Source organism: Balaenoptera acutorostrata, chromosome 3 (genome assembly GCF_949987535.1).
Source record: "Balaenoptera acutorostrata chromosome 3, mBalAcu1.1, whole genome shotgun sequence".
NCBI classification, from domain to species: domain Eukaryota; kingdom Metazoa; phylum Chordata; class Mammalia; order Artiodactyla; family Balaenopteridae; genus Balaenoptera; species Balaenoptera acutorostrata.
The window spans coordinates 77827196-77846677 of record NC_080066.1 but is presented as its reverse complement, the minus strand read 5'-3'; the positions used below and the strand labels follow the sequence as shown (position 1 = coordinate 77846677).

Here is a 19482-nt window from a genome sequence, read left to right as displayed (position 1 = left end):
TACTTAGACTGGGAGCAGCGGAAAGGCTTCTTTGAGGAGCCCACGTTTAAGGCATGAACAGCAGGATGAGGAAAAGAAGGCAGCCACGCCATGGGGAGGGGGCCGACAGGGGCTGCGGGGAGAGGGGTGGCCCCGAGGAAACTCACAGACTCGGGGGCTTTGACGAACACTTTGCTCTTCCCGAGCTGGAACTGGTCACCGTCCATGTTGACAGACTGCAGCAAGTGCAGGACGCCTTGTTTCTCATCCCCTCTCCACGAAGGCCAGGTGGCTTTGGTCAGAATGGCATACCTGTGAGGACAATGAGGGAGAGAAAGATCAGGCCCAAAGGCACTCGGTGCTGCTAGGGTCCTGGCCATCCCCTCGCCTCCCTTCCAAGGCTCAGGGATGGACCTCGACAACTGCAAAAATCCACTGGGTCCGGATCGCCCATTTCAGAGCTGCCTCCTGACTCCTTCCTTATCTGACCATTTCCACGCTAAGGCCCTGGAGAAAATCTGCTTTTCCCTTCTCCCACTGTCTAAACACAGCATTCCTGAAGGTCACCAATGACACTCTTCCAGCAAAATCAAACGGTCTTTTCTCGATACCAATTTCCCCTGATTTCTCAGGAGCACTTGACAGTCAATGCGAAGAGTTTTTACAAAGCTCCCCATAAGCAGCTGTTATGATTACGATGGATGAGCTTTCATCTTTGGAGTTCTCTGCATCTTGAGTCAGGAGGCGCTGGTGATCTGGCCCTTGGCTATTCTCCAATCTCGTCTCTCTACTGTCCTCTGGCTCACCATGTTCCTGGGAGGATGGCCTCTTCTTCATGCACATTCAACACTTTCCCTCCTCAGAGCCCTCACCCATGCTGTTCCCTCTACCAGGTGTGCTGTTCCCCAAACTCCTCAGGTGGCCGGCTCCCACTCAGGGGTGCTCCCCTTCAGTGACACTTCAAGAGAGGCCTTTGGGGTAGACCCAAGCAAAAATTGTCCCCCTGCTATTCTCTCTCATAGAAAATAGTATTTTTCCTTCAGAGCATGTATCATAATTCGTAATGATAGTCATGTTTGCACCTACTATTTGGTTACTTCACGCCACCCCCATGGGGACAAGAGCTCCGTAAATGGGTGCTCAGCCTGCACATCCGGCACCTTACACAATGCCAGGAACACGGCGGTAAGAATGAACACGAAGGGCTCCAACACTACAGGGCGCTCTCTGCATCAGGCGCTACTCTTGGGGCGTTAGATCCTTGATCTCATTTTATTCCTACAGCAACCTCATCCAGCTGGTCTTTCCATTTTGCAAAGCAGGAAACACAGGCAACTAGAGACCCACTCAAGGCTACTTAGCTAGGAGGTGTCATAGCTGGGATTTGAACCCCAAGCTGTTTCTTTCATGACGGCACTACCTACAAAGCATGGATTGGTATACAGGTAAATATTTCCTTTAAAGATGATACCGTCTACTACACATGTCTATGTTAGAAACATCACAATTATGTAAGAAGCTAATCTAATAGAGGAGACAGAAGCACATTACAAAATGTCAAATACAGAAGGTACCAAAGACTTGAGGCAGAAGGAAGGGAAAGAAGGATGGAGGGAGGGAGGGAGGGAGGAAGAAGGGGAAATCAGAGGAGAGTGTGGGTGAGAAATTGGGGGGCGTGGCCTATGGGCAGGTACATCTAGAACATATGCAATGAATGGGCCCCAGGCCTCTGAAGAAGCCAGCGTCCTCCTTTGTTCCCAGAAGCCACTATGAGGATTAGACTGATTTATGGCATCCAAGGGAGAAGGGAATCGTGACAAGAAGAGTGGCTCTGCCTTCAGGATCCAGGGCTCCCTAAGAGGACAGAACCAGTGTTCATCACACCCTTAGGTCTAGCTGGCTGGGACTAAGGTGATTCTAGGGACCCTCTCTGGTCCTCCTAAATATCCACATCTTGCCTGATAATACAAATTTCCTGGAGAAGCAAATCCTCTTATTCACTAATTAGCGATAAAAAGCTTAAAAATAAAAATGCCTGGCTGAAGCCACACATTAGCAGGAATACATTTCACATGTGGCATAATGAAGTCAGTTATACAAATTAAGTCACATAAAAATGACTGATAGCAGGGTTGCCATTGGGGGATGTGGTGAAAAAGTAGGAATGTACTGGCAATATAAATGGATGAGGGAGAAAGTTCATGCAGGGTATGGGTGAGAAAGAAAAGACCAGACTCCCAAGGTGACAAGTTTCTAAGAGTACGAGTCTGCCTGGCTTGATCTAATCAAATCAAAATTATAAACCAAAGTATTTTTATTGTGCAACCTCAAATAGGTAGCTCTTTGCAATTCACATTTTCCCCCCTATTAAAATAATGCTGTATTTCTCATTTGGTTTTTTTTTTTTTCTTTCTTCTTTTTTTAATAGTAAGGAACTTGTTTTGAAGAGACTTTTTCTTCTTCCTTTTCCTGACAAGGCCTCTGAGAGTTTGGGTCTGGGTAAGACATGGGAATTGCCTGGCATTTCCAGAGCCCTTTGACAGTGGACCACTGCGGTGGTCCCCTTGACTTTCAGGAAGCTTGATGGTATCCTCCTTATTTCCTTTTGTACTTCACTGGAGAGACCAGGGCATAATTCTAGTACAGTGTTCTCCTACTGTGTAAGTACACCCAGTTCACTTGTCTTTCTCCAGGATATATTGGCGGGAACGGGTTGCACAAGGCAATGGTGCACTGCCTAACAGGTTGCCTGTGATAATTCTGGAGACATGAGGATAATAGCTTATACTCCTTTCATCAAGTATTTTCAGTTTAAGACCAAAATTTCATCTCAAGACCTTTGCACTGGCTGTTCTCTCTGCCTAGAACTCCCTTTCCTGCCCCTAGTCTGGAAGGCTCCTTGTAATCTCTCAGATGACCAATCCAACGGTTCCTTCTCAGACGAAATGCAGCCCAGCAGACCTCTAGCTGCTGGCACTTGGATTTAAGGATGTTTCTGACCCCCAAGGACACTAAAATCCTGGCAGCCAGCAGGACACTCGCTACACTCCATACCTGAGATAATAAAGGTATAAGATGGTTTAATTACTCACAGGGGATCACAGGATGAGACAGTCACTGGCAGATTCTGGACAAACCCTGTTACAACCCCAGACTCATACACCTTATGGAAAACAGCACTGTCTCTGGAAAAATATTCCTTGCCCACTGACAGATATATGGCCTTGTAGCCATTTTTGAGTGGGAGACTAAACATGTACTTTTTATCAAAAAACAAATTTTCCTTCCAAACTTCATTTTTATTATCCTCCCAGTACTCTCAAATCAAAAGAAATATGACAACATCAAAAGAGCCTCCTTTTTATAAGACAGGGCTGCCTGTTTGTCTCTTCTGAAAGGAAAAGCCCACAGCAGGAGAGCTAAGAAGGGAGGCATCCAAGGATAAAATCATTTCAGTGAAAGTCCCTCAACACAAAGGGCACAACAGATATGCAATAAATGCTTACTCTGTGTAAGGCACAGGAGAAAGTACCACCCGTGGAGACATGAAGCTAGCCCGGCACTTGGGAGAGGTCCAGACATTATAACCAGGTCATGTCACAGCTCATTTAAGGAGCTGCTGCAAACCAGTAACACAGCCTGCTCAGGGCACCCCAGACATTCCTGCCGGGAGAGGAAAGCGTGGACTTCCCGCTCCCCCCAGCGCGGTGGAGCTCACAGCAATGCTTACGGAAGTCAGGTTTGTCGGTTTGTTTTTAAATAATATGGAAGGAAGGAGGTCTTTCAGAACTGGTTTCTCAAAAACAAATAAACAAACAAAACAAGGTCAGATTAAAAAAAAAATCTGATCAGTTTTCAATAGTAATGCCAATTAGGGAGAATCTGCAAATATCTCATAAAGAGTTTTTAAGTACAGAAAAAATACGGAAGGAGGATAAAACTATAAACATTTTGGAATTGTTGAGGACAGGCCTTTCTAAATTAGGGCAAGACGGAGGAAATACTTTCCGTTCACTATTTTCTGAATTTAATTTTTTTTTCCTCTTAATTAAAAAGGGGTATTTTCAAAGAAATGTAGTTCTACAAAAATTTTAATGATTATCTAAGCCATGGTTCTCAACTGGCTTTGCCCCCCAGGGGACATTAGGCAATGTCTGGATGCAGTTTTGGGTGTCACAACTCGGGGAAGATGGGGATGGGGGTGGCATAGGGCGTTGGCACTGCTGGCATCTAGCAGGTAGAGGCCAAGGAGGTTGCTAAACATCCTGCAATGTACAGGACGGCTGCCACGATGAGGACTCATCCAGCCCAAAATATCAATAGCTGAGGTTGAGAAATCCTGTTCTAAGCTAGTGTCACCCATCTGCTTAAAGAAGAGCAAAGTCTTTGATAATTAACATTTCAGTTGTTTGTCAGCAAATGGATGCTGGTACAGTGATGCAAGAGCGCTCCAAATTTATTTTCTCACTTTCCTAAAGACACCTTTTTTATATTGCTCTGCTTACACTAGAGGTGTAGTGGGCCCTTTAATTCAGAGAGCTGTGTCAGTGAATTTTATTCCTAGTCTAATCAGCCTCCAAAATTATCAGCAATCTTGAATGCGTGGGGACAGAATCAATGAAGCTTTATTGTATGGAATGATCCGCACTTTTGCTAAGCCTCTTCTGACCTTCCACATATGATGACCCACACTGATGAGCAGTAGGTCAGCCATCCCAATCTCATGGCAGAAGAAACAACATCCCCAAAGGGAAAGCTACTTTATTAGAAGTACTGGATTTCAAAGACAGCAATTAAGCTCTTCTCCATCCTACAACCTCTTTGTTACATACAATTTTAATTAAATAAAAATTTCTTACATCCTGCTCCTGTATCATATACCAGGAAGACATAATTATTTTCTGATTAAAATACTAAATATGGCTTCCTTCCTTCATAAAGGAAATTAAACAGATGTAGAAGATCAATGGAACTTCGCTAATTTAGAGTCATTAGAGAAGTGAGAATCGTAATATTTTAAGGACATTAAATTTTATCCTTTTTAAACACAATGCAAAATAAGAACAATTTAGTACAGATCCTGCCAAATGCACTTTAATGGAAATATAAAAATCAGTTTAACTTTATATTTGGACTGTACAAAAAATCTGAGGTTAAATACTTTAAGCTTGTAAATATTTTCCTAAAATTGTCTTCATACTATTAATTTGCTCAGTCAAGTTAAATCTCAGTCCGTCCCCATGTCACAATTACCATGAATTTCTGAACTGATCTGTCACTCTAAACAGACAAAATACTTGTGGCTACTGATTTATTTACAATAAATAATGCTAAAAAGAACTGTACTATAACTTAACACTAAAAAGACAAATAATTTAAAAATGATCAAAGGGGATGTAAAATGGTACAGCCACTCTGTAAAACAATCTAGCAGTCCATCAAAAAGGTTAAGCACAGTTACCATTTGACCCAGCAATTCCATTTTTAGTTATGTCCCGAAGAGAAATAAAAACATATGTCCACATAAAAACATGTATGTGAACACTGGTAGCAGCATTATTCGTCATTCAAAACAGCCAAAATGTGATGTCTATCAACTGACGGATGAATAAGTAAAATGTGGTATATTGGAACATTGGCGCAAGGGAATATTATTTGGCAATGGGTAGGAATGAAGTGCAGGTATATGCTACAGGATGATCCTTGAAAACATTATGTGAAGTGAAACAAGCCAGAAACAAAAGACACATATTACATGATTCTATTTATAAGTAATGTTCAGAATAGGCAGAGAAAGAAGTGTCTGCTTAGGGCCAGGGGTGAGGGCCGAAAAGGGGGCTGATGACTCGGGAAGTGAGATTTTTCTTTTTGAAAATGTTCTGAAATTAATTGTGGTGATGGATGCACAACTCTGTAAATATATTAAAAGCCGATGAATTGTATACTTTAAATGGGTGAATTGTATGATATGTGAATTATATCTCAATAAACTTGTTTAAAACAAAAAAGAGTCCAGAGTCACCAGTTCATTACCTCTGCAGGAATTTTTGGAAGACGCGCCGATAGGCATACCCAGCTCTCCTCACTCGAATGTTCTCTTTTAGGCCCAGATATTCTACTTGATGCTTCACCCTGTAAAGGAGAGAATGGAGCCAGGATGTTACTGGATAATCTTTTCACTCTGTTCTCCCACCCACCAGTCCCCCCAGACTCCCAATTCCACACTGCAGGGACGCATACTAAAAAAGATAATAATTTATAGTGTTCAGAGTCTGAGCTGGCCCTCAGGTTATGTAATATTAACACATATCTGGTCAACTGAAAGGGTAGAAATCTGATTCAGGAAAATAATTTTCCTTTCTCCCATCCTCCAAATCCCAAACTCACCACCAGCCTTTTCTCTACTAAGGAAAATATACATGAGGTTGCCAGTTAGAGATATCTGCTCATTTTAAGCATTTTTCACAAATACTGGCTTCACCCCAAGCTTTGAGGCAGGGAATGCATCACCCATTGATTCCTTTCCCGTGAATCACATGGAAAACAATGTGCCTCATGTGAAAACATTGTTTCATTCATTATAACTTCCATCACTAGGAAACCTTCTTATACAAATTTTTGTCAACAGGACAACTAGTTCAACATATTCTGTTATGTTTAAAATGTCATGCTTGGGAACTTCCCTGGTGGTGCAGTGGTTAAGAATCCACCTGCAAATTCAGGGGGACACGGGTTCGAGCCCTGGTCTGGGAGGATCCCACATGCTGTGGAGCAACTAAGCCCGTGAGCCACAACTACTGAAGCCCTCGCGCCTAGAGCCTGTGCTCCGCAACAAGAGAGGCCGCGACAGTGAGAAGCCCGCGCACCGCAACGAAGAGTTGCCCCCACTCGCCGCAACTAGAGAAAGCCCGTGCGCAGCAACGAAGACCCAACGCAGCCAAAAATAAACAAACAAATAAATGTCCTGCTTTTTGCATATTCTTGGAGTGCTGTCAACTCCTCAGTAAACATCAGCCAGGCTGGCAATGCCCGCTGTTCCCCTGGGTATACCATCTCCTTCCCTCAGAAAGAGTCCTCTTTCAAGACTGTCCTCAGCCATTAACCCAAGAAGGTCAAGGCCTGAGAACTCTACTAGGGCAGTTGTTTAGAATCCAGGGCAGGCAACTTTGCCAAAGCCAAACAAAGACACATTTTCAACAGGAAAAGAAAAATAAACTACACGCCATAAACTTGTGGAATGAGTAACCCTGTCCACCAAGAACTTCAATTGACCCTGTGATCCCTGACAACGAAGCACACTGCCCTTTCATGGACCCTGACATTCCACACTCACGGATGAGGTGAGACCATCTGTCACACAGTAAACCTGAACTGAGATGAGGGGGCAGATCCCAGGAAGCCATCCTACTAGAAATACAAATCAACACTTGACCAAGGAATACCTTAGACTTTGTAAAACCAGTTTACACGAGTGTATGTTAGGAAGTTCCTCACTGCAATTCAAATAAGGGGTGTAATTTAAAAAAAAAAAAGGGAAAACACCCTGGGGGAAATTCTATGAAAATTTACTGAATAAAATGTACCACTTTCTTCATTTCTCCAGCTTCTGATATTCCAATGAATCAGTTTGGATTTTATGAGAAGGTAGCATCAGGGCTGAGGAACTTCCAACCAGTAGCTACTGCAAGATTTCCACATTAGAGTGACGATCAACAGAGCTGGATACGTGGAGCAGGGGAGCGTGTGCCAGGGAGGTTGTGCATTTGGAGGGCAAGCGAGATGTTTTCATTCACGATTACGTTTGCTGGGAAGGGAAGCTGGAGAGAGTTTGAAGTAGGGGCAAGGGAAGCTGGAGAAAGTATGAAGTAGGGGGAAGGGTGGGCTAAAGCACCCCTTAGCAATACCTCTGCTTCCTAGACTCTCGTAATTTATTTATTTATTTTTAATAAATTTATTTATTTTATTTATTTATTTTTGGCTGCACTGGGTCTTCGTTGCTGCGCGCGGGCTTTCTCTAGTTGCAGCGAGCGGGGGCTACTCTTCTTTGTGGTACACGGGCTTCTCATTGCGGTGGCTTCTCTCGTTGTGGAGCACGGGCTCTAGGCGTGCAGGCTCAGTAGTTGTGGCTCGTGGGCTCTAGAGCGCAGGCTCAGTAGTTGTGGCGCATGGGCTTAGTTGCTCCGCGGTATGTGGGATCTTCCCGGACCAGGGCTCGAACCCATGTCCCCTGCATTGGCAGGTGGATTCTTAACCACTGTGCCACCAGGGAAGCCCTCGTAATTTATTTCTGACGTTGCCTGTGATACCACCCTTCTACTCTCTGTGTAAAACAAAAAAGAGTCCAGAGTCACCATGCACGAGATGTGACTGTGGCATGTGAGGGGGTGAGTGTAGGAGTGACGTAGAGACAGGCGGAGGCAGGATGACAGACGGGGGGAACAGATGTGGGAGAGTTCATTCTGTCAGACTGAAGGAGTCCCGCTCTGGATTGCCCCTCTTACTTAAAGAGGAAGAAACTGAGGACTCAGGAGATTAAGCGTTTCACTCAAACTAGTCAGTGATAGGCCAGCATCAGGATACAGTTCTTCCAAATCCTAGTCTAGCCCTTTGCTCTAGATCAGCTGTTCTCCAACTATGGGGCCCAGACCATCATCGCTAGCATCACTTGAAGGCCCAGAAACTGACTCAGAAACTCTGGGAATGGGACCCAGCAATAAGCCTTCCAGGGGATATTCTGACACTCAAGTTTGAGAACTAGTGTTGGAAGGCAAAAAGCCCCAGACATTTTCCATCTGTTATCCTCTTGATATCAAAGGAGAAAGTGAGTGACACAGTTCAGAAAAGCAGAGGGCAATTTAAGCACATCCAGGGGAATGACCATGAAGGGGAAGCGTCGGATTCCACATCCAGCTCCTTCAGAGGGAATGGCTGGAGGAGCTGAGTGCTGAAGAGAAGATCCCAGGGAAACATGGTGACTGCCTGGAACTAGGAGAAAAGCTGTCACACGGAAAAGTCCCAAGAATGATCCTGATGGCCGATTAGAGATTACAGTAAAACCGATTTAGAGAACGACTGGAGAGCCTGCTAATGGCAAGAGGCATCCAAATGTGAACTGGTGACTTAGGAGGAGTGGGCTTCTTTCTTATCAGAGCCTGAATATCATCAATGGATAATATTGTAAGAGGAATCTCAGACTACCTTAAATTGAAAAATTTGAGCAATTCAATAGACAAGATGCCTTAGAAACACACATCTACTGATGAGACTAGTCAGAATATTGTGGAATGACCAAATGGAAGGCTGCTGCATCCCAACAGCACCTTAACATGAGAAAAAAGACTCAGGCTGCACCACAAAGTGTGAAAATACAAAGAAGGACTTGCAGACAGCAAATGCTTGAGCTTGGGCATTTTCCTGCCTGTTTATCTTTTCCTCCCTGTAAAGGATCAAGCATTGTCTGTCTGCCGTGGGTTAGAAAGGATCTTGCTGGTAGGATGGGAAATGGACCCATCCATGTCTCTCAGAAGAGGTAATGGGCAGTTAGGAATTTTTTTTTTAAATAAATTTATTTATTTATCTAGTCATGTATTTTTGGCCGTGTTGGGTCTTCGTTGCAGCACGTGGGCTTTCTCTAGCTGCGGCGAGCGGGGGCTACTCTTCGTTGCGGTGCGCGGGCTTCTCATTGCGGTGGCTTCTCTTGTTGCTGACCACGGCTCTAGGCATGCAGGCTTCAGTAGTTGTGGCACGTGGGCTCATTAGTTGTGTCTCGCGGGCTCTAGAGCGCAGGCTCAGTAGTTGTGGCACACGGGCTTAGTTGCTCCGCAGCATGTGGGATCTTCCTAGACCAGGGCTCGAACCCGTGTCCCCTGCAGCATGTGGGATCTTCATGGACCAGGGCTCGAACCTGTGTCCCCTGCATTGGCAGGAGGATTCTTAACCACTGTGCCACCACGGAAGCCCCGACAGATTGTTTTTAACCAGCTCTTTGGAACTTCACTTTCAACCCTGAGCTAAGCATTCCAGGCCACATCCTGCGTGTGCTGATGAGGAGCTGAGTGCATTAAAAATGTCTACACAGAGCCTCAAACTAATTTGAAAACCATCCTGACTCTGCTGTATTAAGGTTTGCTTTCTTTTTTCCATCTGCCCCCAGACTAGCCAAGATCAACATTATAAATCGCTAATTCTGAACTGAAGGGCACTGCTAGCATTTCAGGAAAAAACAAGGAGGTGAAAAATATATCTACATAGGCTTCTTCCTGAAAAAGTTAAGACACGAAACACATTGGAAGGCAATTGAAACTGCTCCTGCCTCGGGCATAGGAGGGCCCAGCTTGAGCAGAGGGAAAAACAGGGTGGGACCATGTAAGTTGGCTTTGACCTCCCGTCTGTGTCTTCACCATACCTGCTTTCCTCCCAGTCCTTGGGCTTCTTGGTTTCATTGGGTTTGATGCAGCGAATGTAGTGAGGTGTACATTTCATCAGGGTGCTCACAAGGTCATTGGCTTGTTTCTAGAAAGGAAGAATAACATCATTTAGAAACATGGAACTTGCTCTAAAGCAGACCAACTTTCAAAGGAGACCTGTGTGCAAATGTACAGCTAGAAATTCATCCTCATGACAGTTTGTTCATTAGGCTTAACTCGGATCTACTACACTTTCTGAAAGCTCTACTGACTGTTATGGTGATTTGAACACTCATAAGTGGGTTTGAAATTAGATTTTTAAAAAGGATGAGGTATTTTTAGTATAGTTAATAAAATAAGACAAAAAAAAACCACCCTAAAACCCAGTAAATCCTCTCATATAATTCTTTTTAGGAGAAACAGGGAAGCATGCCAATTATTAACAAATTTAGTTAATTTTATATTGATTGACGGCCTTTGCAAATACATTTTTCTCATAAACTCTGAGGGGAAGGGAGGTGCACAAATTTATTTGCAAGGATAAATCATCAAAATCCCCTGTACTCTCTTTTCAGGCAATCTAACCAATGAAGAATCACCTTATTAAAACGATGGAAATTCACAATTAAAAAGTGGGAGATACATAAAAATATCTCAGAATTCATAAACCTTTTATAGGCCATTTCATTCACCTTCTTCCTCAGCATGTCCTTTTCCAAACCCGCTGACTCAGAGCCCTTTCAGTGTGGCAGGAAACTTACTCTTTCATGAACTAAAATAGTCAATGTAAAATCAGCTCTTACTACCTGTGCATTGGGTACCCACGATGGAACTGGGTTCAAGAAGAAAAAGCCACATAAATAAAGCTGAAATTGCTTATGAGATATTTCAAATCATGAGTACCACAAATGTTGTTTGAAGAAACAGAAGCAGAGCCCACATCAGCATTCCCAGCACCACACAGCGGAGCATACCCTATGGATCCAATAATGGGGCACACATGCAACCTCTCATTCTAAGCAAATCGGCACAAAGAGAGAAAACCTCTAAAAGAAAATAGAGGAAAGGGATCTCCAAAGCCAGAAAACCATTACAAAGTCAGCAGAAGGGATCTGCCTGCAGTAGTCAACCCTCTCTCAATTAGGACTTTTCCGTTTTCATGGGTTTGGGAAATCTGAAACCCTTGAGAAAAACTCTTGGGTATATTCAAAGCAAAAGTTCTCTGTTTAGATGTGCAGAATATGGCATTCTTTGCAATGCTTGGAATTCAGGGCAAAGCTGCCGAGGTTGTATGATCAAAGCAAAGCTCTATGATAAAATTGTAAATTGACTCTCATCTTCCTTGTTGATGAGAGAGAGATTGTACTTGAGAACAAATTTAATGATCTTTGCAACACGTAAGATGAAGCCTGGGAGGGACTGGTTATAATAAAGCTTTATTTTTTAAGTTCCCAAACTCTTAATATTTATTTTTTAATTTTTAAGTATAACTTGGAAGACTCTTTAGTCCTAAGCATTTAGGAGCATACCTTTTCAACTTAGCGTAAGAAAACACAGGGGCAAGTTCGACTTAAGTTTATATGACACTTGACATAGTTCTTTCTATTGAGCTATTCAATAGCTCAAAATAGTAACGGCTAACAAGTACTGAATTATGCTTCATGGGCTAGACACATGGATTTTCTTATTTATGCCTCATGATTGTAAGAAGTAGCTTCTTACAATTATCATTCCCATTTTTTAGATGAGAAAACGGGGCCTTAAAGAAATAAAGTATTACTCAAGATGATATAATTAGTAAACAGAAGTGAGGCTAGAACCCAAGTCTGTGAGCTACCAAGTTTTTTTCTTAACCACAATGCCATCCTCCTCAAGGAAGATAAGGGACAATTTAGTGTGATAACAAAAGGAATTAACTGGGTGACTTAGGATTTAGAGAGAAGCCTTTAGGTTTTGGAATAATCAGTTTGAGCAAACAGGAATATATCTCAAAATTATCCTGTATTTAGCTATGGGTCAACTTTAAATGCCCCCTGAAGTGGTTGAGAAGCAGCAGGTTGGATTTACCCTGGCTCCAGACAAGAAGAGCCCATGAGTTAGAACAGAAAGCTACCAAAGGCACTTGCCCTACAAGGGCAGAGGCTTGCCTACAGAGGCTTGTCTACTTGCCTACAGAAGCAGGCATTAAAATATGCAGACAGGACAGTGAGAAAGGCTTAGGCTGACAGCGCCTCATTCTACCCTCCCCACAGATTGTTAGCAAGCCTGAATTGGGATCCTGGCTCTGCTCTTTGCGAGCTATGTTGCAAATCACTAAATTTCTTCGGGCCTCAGTTTCCCCATCTGTAAACTAAGTAGGTTGAACTAGAAGACCTCTAATTTAATCTGAAGGTTGGAATAGATGTTAAACGTCTACAAGTCCAGTTACCTCATGGTACTTGCATCTCTTATCATATCTGCTCCTTCAGAGGCCCAGTCTCACTTAGATAAAGCTGCAGTCAAGTCTACTTTGCCAGCTCTGAGCTCCATTCCATCAATCTTTGGCTCTAATTTCAAAACCGGTCCCTTTTAGCCACAAGAATGTAGAATTTAGGAAAGCCTCAAAAATCACATGTAATTAAGTAAAGAATACTCTTATTTATAAACAAAGATAGTGGGAGTTCTCACCAAGCAAATATTCTATTAATTAAATCCTATAGAACAGTTTTACATTTTAAGGAATTAGAATACAATAAAATTCCCAACACTAAAACTACCTTGAACATAAATTTAATTTTTCTTCCAAGGAACTCAGGGTCCCTTTAAACGTTTAACCTCAGGGATATCATTAAGATGATACTTAGTTACTATATATAAAATAACCAACAAGGTCCTACTGTATAGCACAGGAAACTATACTCAATATCTTGTAATAACCTATAATGGAAAAGAACTTAAAAAAGAATATATACATATATATGTATAACTGAATCATTTTGTTGTACACCTGAAATACAACATTGTAAATCAACCATACTTCAATAAAAATTACAAAAAAAAAGATGATACTTAGCATCTGCAAAACATTGTGGACATGAAAGGTGTAAGAGATTGGGCCATGGCTATGCATCTCTAAGAGGTGACTCAAGAGACATAAAACAGGGAGAATCTCATTCCTACATGGAGGCAGAGTGCCAGACAGGCAGAGGTCACACAGTTCACCAAGAGGATACCATTGGTGAGAATATGCATAGTACGGTCTCCCTAGATGAGCTGGCTGACTTCAGGCTGACCTCCCCAGACCACAGCAATCCTGAACATTTTGCGTACACCCGGAAGGTGGCAATTTTGAGCATTCTACTAGACAAGAATATGAAGGAGGGAAAGGGGTCAAGTCTTCCAAGGAGGAGAAAAATGCTCCTAACACCGCCCTCCTTTTTAAAGGGAATAAGTTGAACTGAGAATCCAGACCACTTGAAAGTGAGTCACTGCAGCCTTGATGATCCGGGCCCCTTGGATCTGAATGTGACAGTCTTGTGACTAGATTTTCCAGCCTAGAGCTAATCCTTATCCAGGACCTAGAAGTTAAAGCCTGAGTCAGAGCTTCGTGCAGATGTCAATATCTAGGGCCCCGTGAGAACTGCATCTCCTCCCTGCCCTCAACTCTCTGCCCCAGTGAACTCAATCCAGACACCGTCCCAGGATTACTGTATGTCTCAAGTTCCTTGAACATGACTGTCCTTAATCCCAGAGGACTCTACCCTCCAGCTCAAAACCCTACCCTCTAGCTTGCGCCTGACTTCCTGCCCAAAACCCGAGGCTCCTCTGAATGGAAGTGTCTCGTTGCTGGGATGTTCCCTTTGTTTCACGCAGTGCCTATGCCCTCAGAGGCTGGGGAGACAGGCTTCCATACATGAAACACTCAGAGAAGAAAACGCCGGTGAACAAAACAGGCAGCAGCAGCAAAACGCCGGTGAACAAAACAGGCATGGTGTTCACGGGGCCGGGGTTATCGGAGGGCACTGTGAGAATGACATGTAGGATCTGGACACACAGAGCCACACAGGGGGATGGAGAGTCAGCACAAGCACATCAAGTGTCCACTGAGAATTAAGCAGAGGTGAAGAAGCATGGCAGAGGGGCTTCCCTGATGGCGCAGTGGTTGAGACTCTGCCTGTCAATGCAGGGGACACAGGTTCGAGCCCTGGTCTGGGAAGATCCCACATGCCGCGGAACAGCTGGGCCCGTGAGCCACAATTGCTGAGCCTGCGCTCCACAACAAGAGAGGCCGCGACAGTGAGAGGCCCGCGCACCGCGATGAAGAGTGGCCCCCGCTCGCCGCAACTAGAGAAAGCCCTCGCACAGAAACGAAGACCCAACACAGCCAAAAATAAATAAATTAATAAATTAATTTAAAAAACAAAAACAAAAAACTAGCTGTTTATCCTCAAGCAACCACTCTCTTTAAAAAAAAAAAAAAAAAAAAAAGAAGCATGGCAGAGAGGGAGGGGACAGATGGAGTACTATGGAACAGGAAAGCATACACGGTTTGGGCTTATTATGTTTCAGGCAGTGTGTGCCTTAGATGGACGATGGAAATTAATCACCACAGTACCCCCCTGAGATAGGTACGAAAATCTCTAAGGCAAAAGAGGCACTGAGAGTTTAGGTAACTTGCTGGCGATCACACGGTGAGGGATTTGAACACAGGTGACGAACCCCAGAGCCCTACTCTTAATCACTCAATTCCATTGATTATAAAGACAGGGTGGTATTTAATTGGTATGATTCTTTAAAAAACTGTATTTAATACACACACAACTATAGATAAAATAGATAATCAACAAGGACCTACTGTATAGCACAGGGAACTCTACTCAGTATTCTGTAATAACCTAAATGGGAAAAGAAACTGAAAAAGAATGGATATGTGTATATGTATAACTGAGTCACTTTGCTGTACACCTGAAACTAACACAACATTGTAAATCAACTATCATATAAAATAAAAACTAAAAAAAAAATTAAAAAATAAAATAAGGAACTGTTTTTAACTGGTATAATTAAATAAGAAAAAGTTTAGTGACTGTTTTTCAAAAAATTACATGATGGAGTGTGTTTGACACAACCTCTAAATTCAGAGAGTAATTAGGGACAACCGATTTCATCGCACAGCGCCCCTGATAATTCAATGCACTCTCCGTGAGAGGCTCTCAAGAAACACTAAGAATTCCTCTGACTTTGAGACACTATGAAGCCAAGATGCCTGTAATTCACAGAAAGGAGGGCCCGCAAGACCCAGTGTGGAAGGTGAATAAATTCCCCATATAAGACGCAGCAGAGGACTTCCCTGGTGGCGCAGTGGTTAAGAATCCGCCTGCCAGTGGAGGGGACACGGGTTCGAGCTCTGGTCCGGGAAGATCCCACATGCCGCGGAGCAACTAAGCCCGTGTGCCACAACTACTGAGCCTGTGCTCTAGAGCCCACGAGCCACAACTACTGAAGCCCGCGCGCCTAGAGCCTGTGCTCCGCAACAAGAGAAGCCACCACAATGAGAAGCCCGCGCACCACAACGAAGAGTGGCCCCCCTGCTCGCCACAACTAGAGAAAGCCCACGCGCAGCAACAAAGACCCAACACAGCCCAAAGTAAATAAATAAATAAATAAATTAAAAAAAAAAAAAAGAGCCAGTAGAATTTCAGGTATGTAAAGTTCCATAATTGGCAAGTTTTGGGGTCTGGTCTGGAAAAGCATCATCAAAATCCAAAATGTGGCTCTTGATCATAAAATTTCTCTGACAGTTTAATGTGAATTCTCCTAGATTCAGTATAAAGCCACTTCCTCTTAGAAAGTAACTGATTATCATCTGCTGACTATTAAGCTATGAGGTACTTAATATCCATTTGGGGTTTCAGTACAGCCAAGTCAAATTCACCTGCATCCTGTAACCCTTTCTCAAGCAGCAACGTTACTTCTGGCCATCTTCTGTAACCAATCTGTTACATCTCCCTGACTGCATCCTGGCCCACGGGTATAGTTCCTGACTCCTAGAAAACCCTACCTCTTAATAGGGATCCATAAATTTCCCAAAATAGAACAAACCTTTATTTTGCTTCCAGCAGTAGTTGGGCGCCCTTTCTTGTCAGCCTGCAGATTTTCCGGAAATAAAGACTTTATAAAAGGTCTGGAAAAGGAGAAAGAGAATGGGTTAGCAATCAGTAAGTACCTTGGGGGCTGGAAAGCCTGCTTCCACAGAGAATGGAGAGAGTTGTCCAGAAGCACAGGACCTTGGATACAGAACGGCCATCTGACTCAAGCCATCAAGTTGTGACCCGGGAGAAAAAAAGCAATGGACACAAGAAACATAGAGAGAGAATTCTAAGACAGAAGCATCTTGGAGTCTAGGCCTGAAAAATAAAATTTTAAACTCTGCCTTTCAAATTTCCCCACCCACTAGAACTGAGATACACCTTGGCAACAGGACACGACAGAGGAGGGTCAGTGTGGGTTTTCTGAGTTAAGTAAGATAGACCAGAGTGCAGGGGTTTGTATGAATTGTCCAGATCCAATGCAGATTCTGCTTTGCTCTAAAGCAGGGTTTCTCAGTCTTGGTGCTACTGATATTTGGGATTGGATAATTCTGTGCTGGGGCCTGGGGCTGCTTTACACATTATAGGATGTTTCACAGCATCAGTGGCCTTTGCCCACAAGATGCCAATAGGGCACTGTATCAACCCTCCCTTCCCTCAAGCAAAAAACCTAGACAAAACGTGTTTTGAGTATGAGCAATTTTAAGTGCAGCTAATCCACTAATGCTTTGCCTGCTGAATATACAACTTCATTAGTAGTTGTAACTGAGCTACATCTGTTGACAGGTCTGCCCCAAAAGGCACAGGGCAGGGACAATGTCTTAGTCACCTTAGTGTCCCTGGTGTCTGGAACAGAGCCTAGTACACAGTAGGTGCTCAATAAATACTTGCCGATTGAATGAATGAATGAATGATGTGATCCATGTAAATCAGTAATCTGCCACTCAAAGGAAATTCCCCCTAAGTGACTTACTGGGCATCATAGATTTTCTAGGAAGTCTCCACAGCAATCTACTTTCATAACCTCACCAGACACAATTATAGATTTTTACAGCACATGTGTTTACCAAACAATAGACCATGTCTACATGACAGGAGTTTTACATGGAAGCATCAATAGCTCTTGAATTTTGCAGTAATTTTAATAATTAAAAAGAAAAAAATCTCTGGAAGCATGCCTGCACCTGACTGTCATAATCCCCACAAGCCAGGACTTGTGGCTTACCTAACCTTTTAAGAGCAAATAGATTTTATGTTTTGAGAGAAGAATCTCCGAAGTGAGGGGCGTGAGTGCCACGAAAGTGCAGGCCTGGGGAGATGAGGGCCAGGGAGGAGTGGAGGCTGGAGGGAGGGGAAGAGGGTTAAACGGAGCAGAACTTCGAACCACAGACCAAAAAGGAAACTCGGTTTTGCTTTCATTGAAGTCAGGCCTTTTCTAGAAAATTATCAGGATTGCAGCTGTTGATGAAAGAAGTTAACCTTGATATTATGATAGTTGAAGTAACAGAGACTAAAATGGCAACTATTACTTGGAGACAGCTCTAAAACTTGTAAAATCTGGAAGACTGTGCAATATTGTACTTGCCAGGCATGGACAGGCCTGGTCATGTAAATGACGTCTCACATCATTACCCAGGACCATGGGGACCTTTGCACGGAAGAGGGAAGGAAAGGACATGGTACAGCTGGCCCTGAGAGCTCCAGCAGCTTGCAAGGCAGATGCCCCCACTGCTCTACGCCTTTAGCTTAGTCAGGGTCTTGGGAGTTAAAATGGATCTCTGAGGGCCCCTCCCTGAGTTCTTGAGCCACTTCCCAAGTGCGTCAGCAATTCAGGTTAACTTCGGTGTAGCTAAGCTATTAGCATTTTCAAAAACAGAAGGAGAATTCTTGGGATGATATTCCGAGGGCAAAGTGTCACAGAGCCAGACTGTCTCACTCTTAGACAGTCAGGCACAGCCATCCCAACCCAACTCCAGGATGGGCACTTCTCCCGGATAATACCATTGAAAATGATGAAACTGGGGGCCCTGAAGGGCATGCAGATAGCACTTAGCATGTGGGGTGGGAAGTGTCAGGGGTACAAGGGAGAGACTAAGATTGGGGGGGGGGGAAAAAGCTACTTTGAGAAGCTGAATTGTCTAATGATAACCCAGACCCAACAGCACAAGGAAACATAATGCTGACCATTCAAATGTCACAAGTTTGTCCTAATGTTGAAAATCTGATCAAACCTACATCCCGTGTCGGATAAGGCAAACACACTTACAGCTCACTGCTCTGCATAAGCTCAATCAGATCCATAAACAGCACATCACGGTTCCTCTCACAAAAGCCATCCATGTCATAGGATACCTGGCCAAGAATGGAAAGATATCGAATTTTATCCTTTAAGTATTTCACTGAACAAAACATCCAAGCTGGCATAGCTATCCTCCAGAGAGTGTGTATATTTCCAGATACAACAACTGGGCTTTCATCCCGATCTGTCACATTAAGGCTGTGCATGTTTTAACTTGTTAGATGACTTTAGCTGGCGATGGCCTGGAGATGCTGATGAATGGTCTCTGGCCGCTTACACGATCCAAATGATACATGACCAGGACCCCAGCTCTCATGATTACACAGCCCTTCTTCGATGGATCTATAGGGGTATGTAAATAATACACTTAATTCTTTCCCTAAATTTTAGGTAAGATGGAGTAAAATAAATCTCTCTATGCTCACTAACCCACTGCAGTGGGCCATGTCATCTGAGGCTTTTCGATTTCTCCTACAAATGGTGTCAGAGTTAGATCAATTTAGCTGAAGTCTCATGCTCAAGGACCCTCCTTGGTTAATAAGAGATTTATTGGGATGAAGGGTGAGACCAATGAATTTCCACAGTACTAGGAAGTCCCCAAATACCATGACATCAATTTACTTATCTGTGTATCACCAGCACCCACACAAAGCTTGGTATCCAGGAGCACCCAGTAATCATGCACTTTATGAGAACTAACCCCAAAGTGAGCCTCTGGTCCTTAGGTACA

General features: G+C 43.5%; 1 protein-coding gene across 1 annotated transcript in view; it reads right to left on the bottom strand.

Annotated features, from left to right (window-relative positions):
* Positions 1–19482, bottom strand: part of MYO1E (myosin IE) — a 203884-nt gene that overhangs the window by 37612 nt on the left and 146790 nt on the right. Inside the window, exons 15-19 of the mRNA XM_007165955.3 lie at positions 18720–18805; positions 16467–16548; positions 10385–10491; positions 6013–6111; positions 147–291 (exon numbers count right to left, since the gene is read on the bottom strand). Coding sequence (XP_007166017.1) covers positions 147–291; positions 6013–6111; positions 10385–10491; positions 16467–16548; positions 18720–18805 — 519 coding nt within the window. The remainder of the gene's footprint in view (positions 1–146; positions 292–6012; positions 6112–10384; positions 10492–16466; positions 16549–18719; positions 18806–19482) is intronic.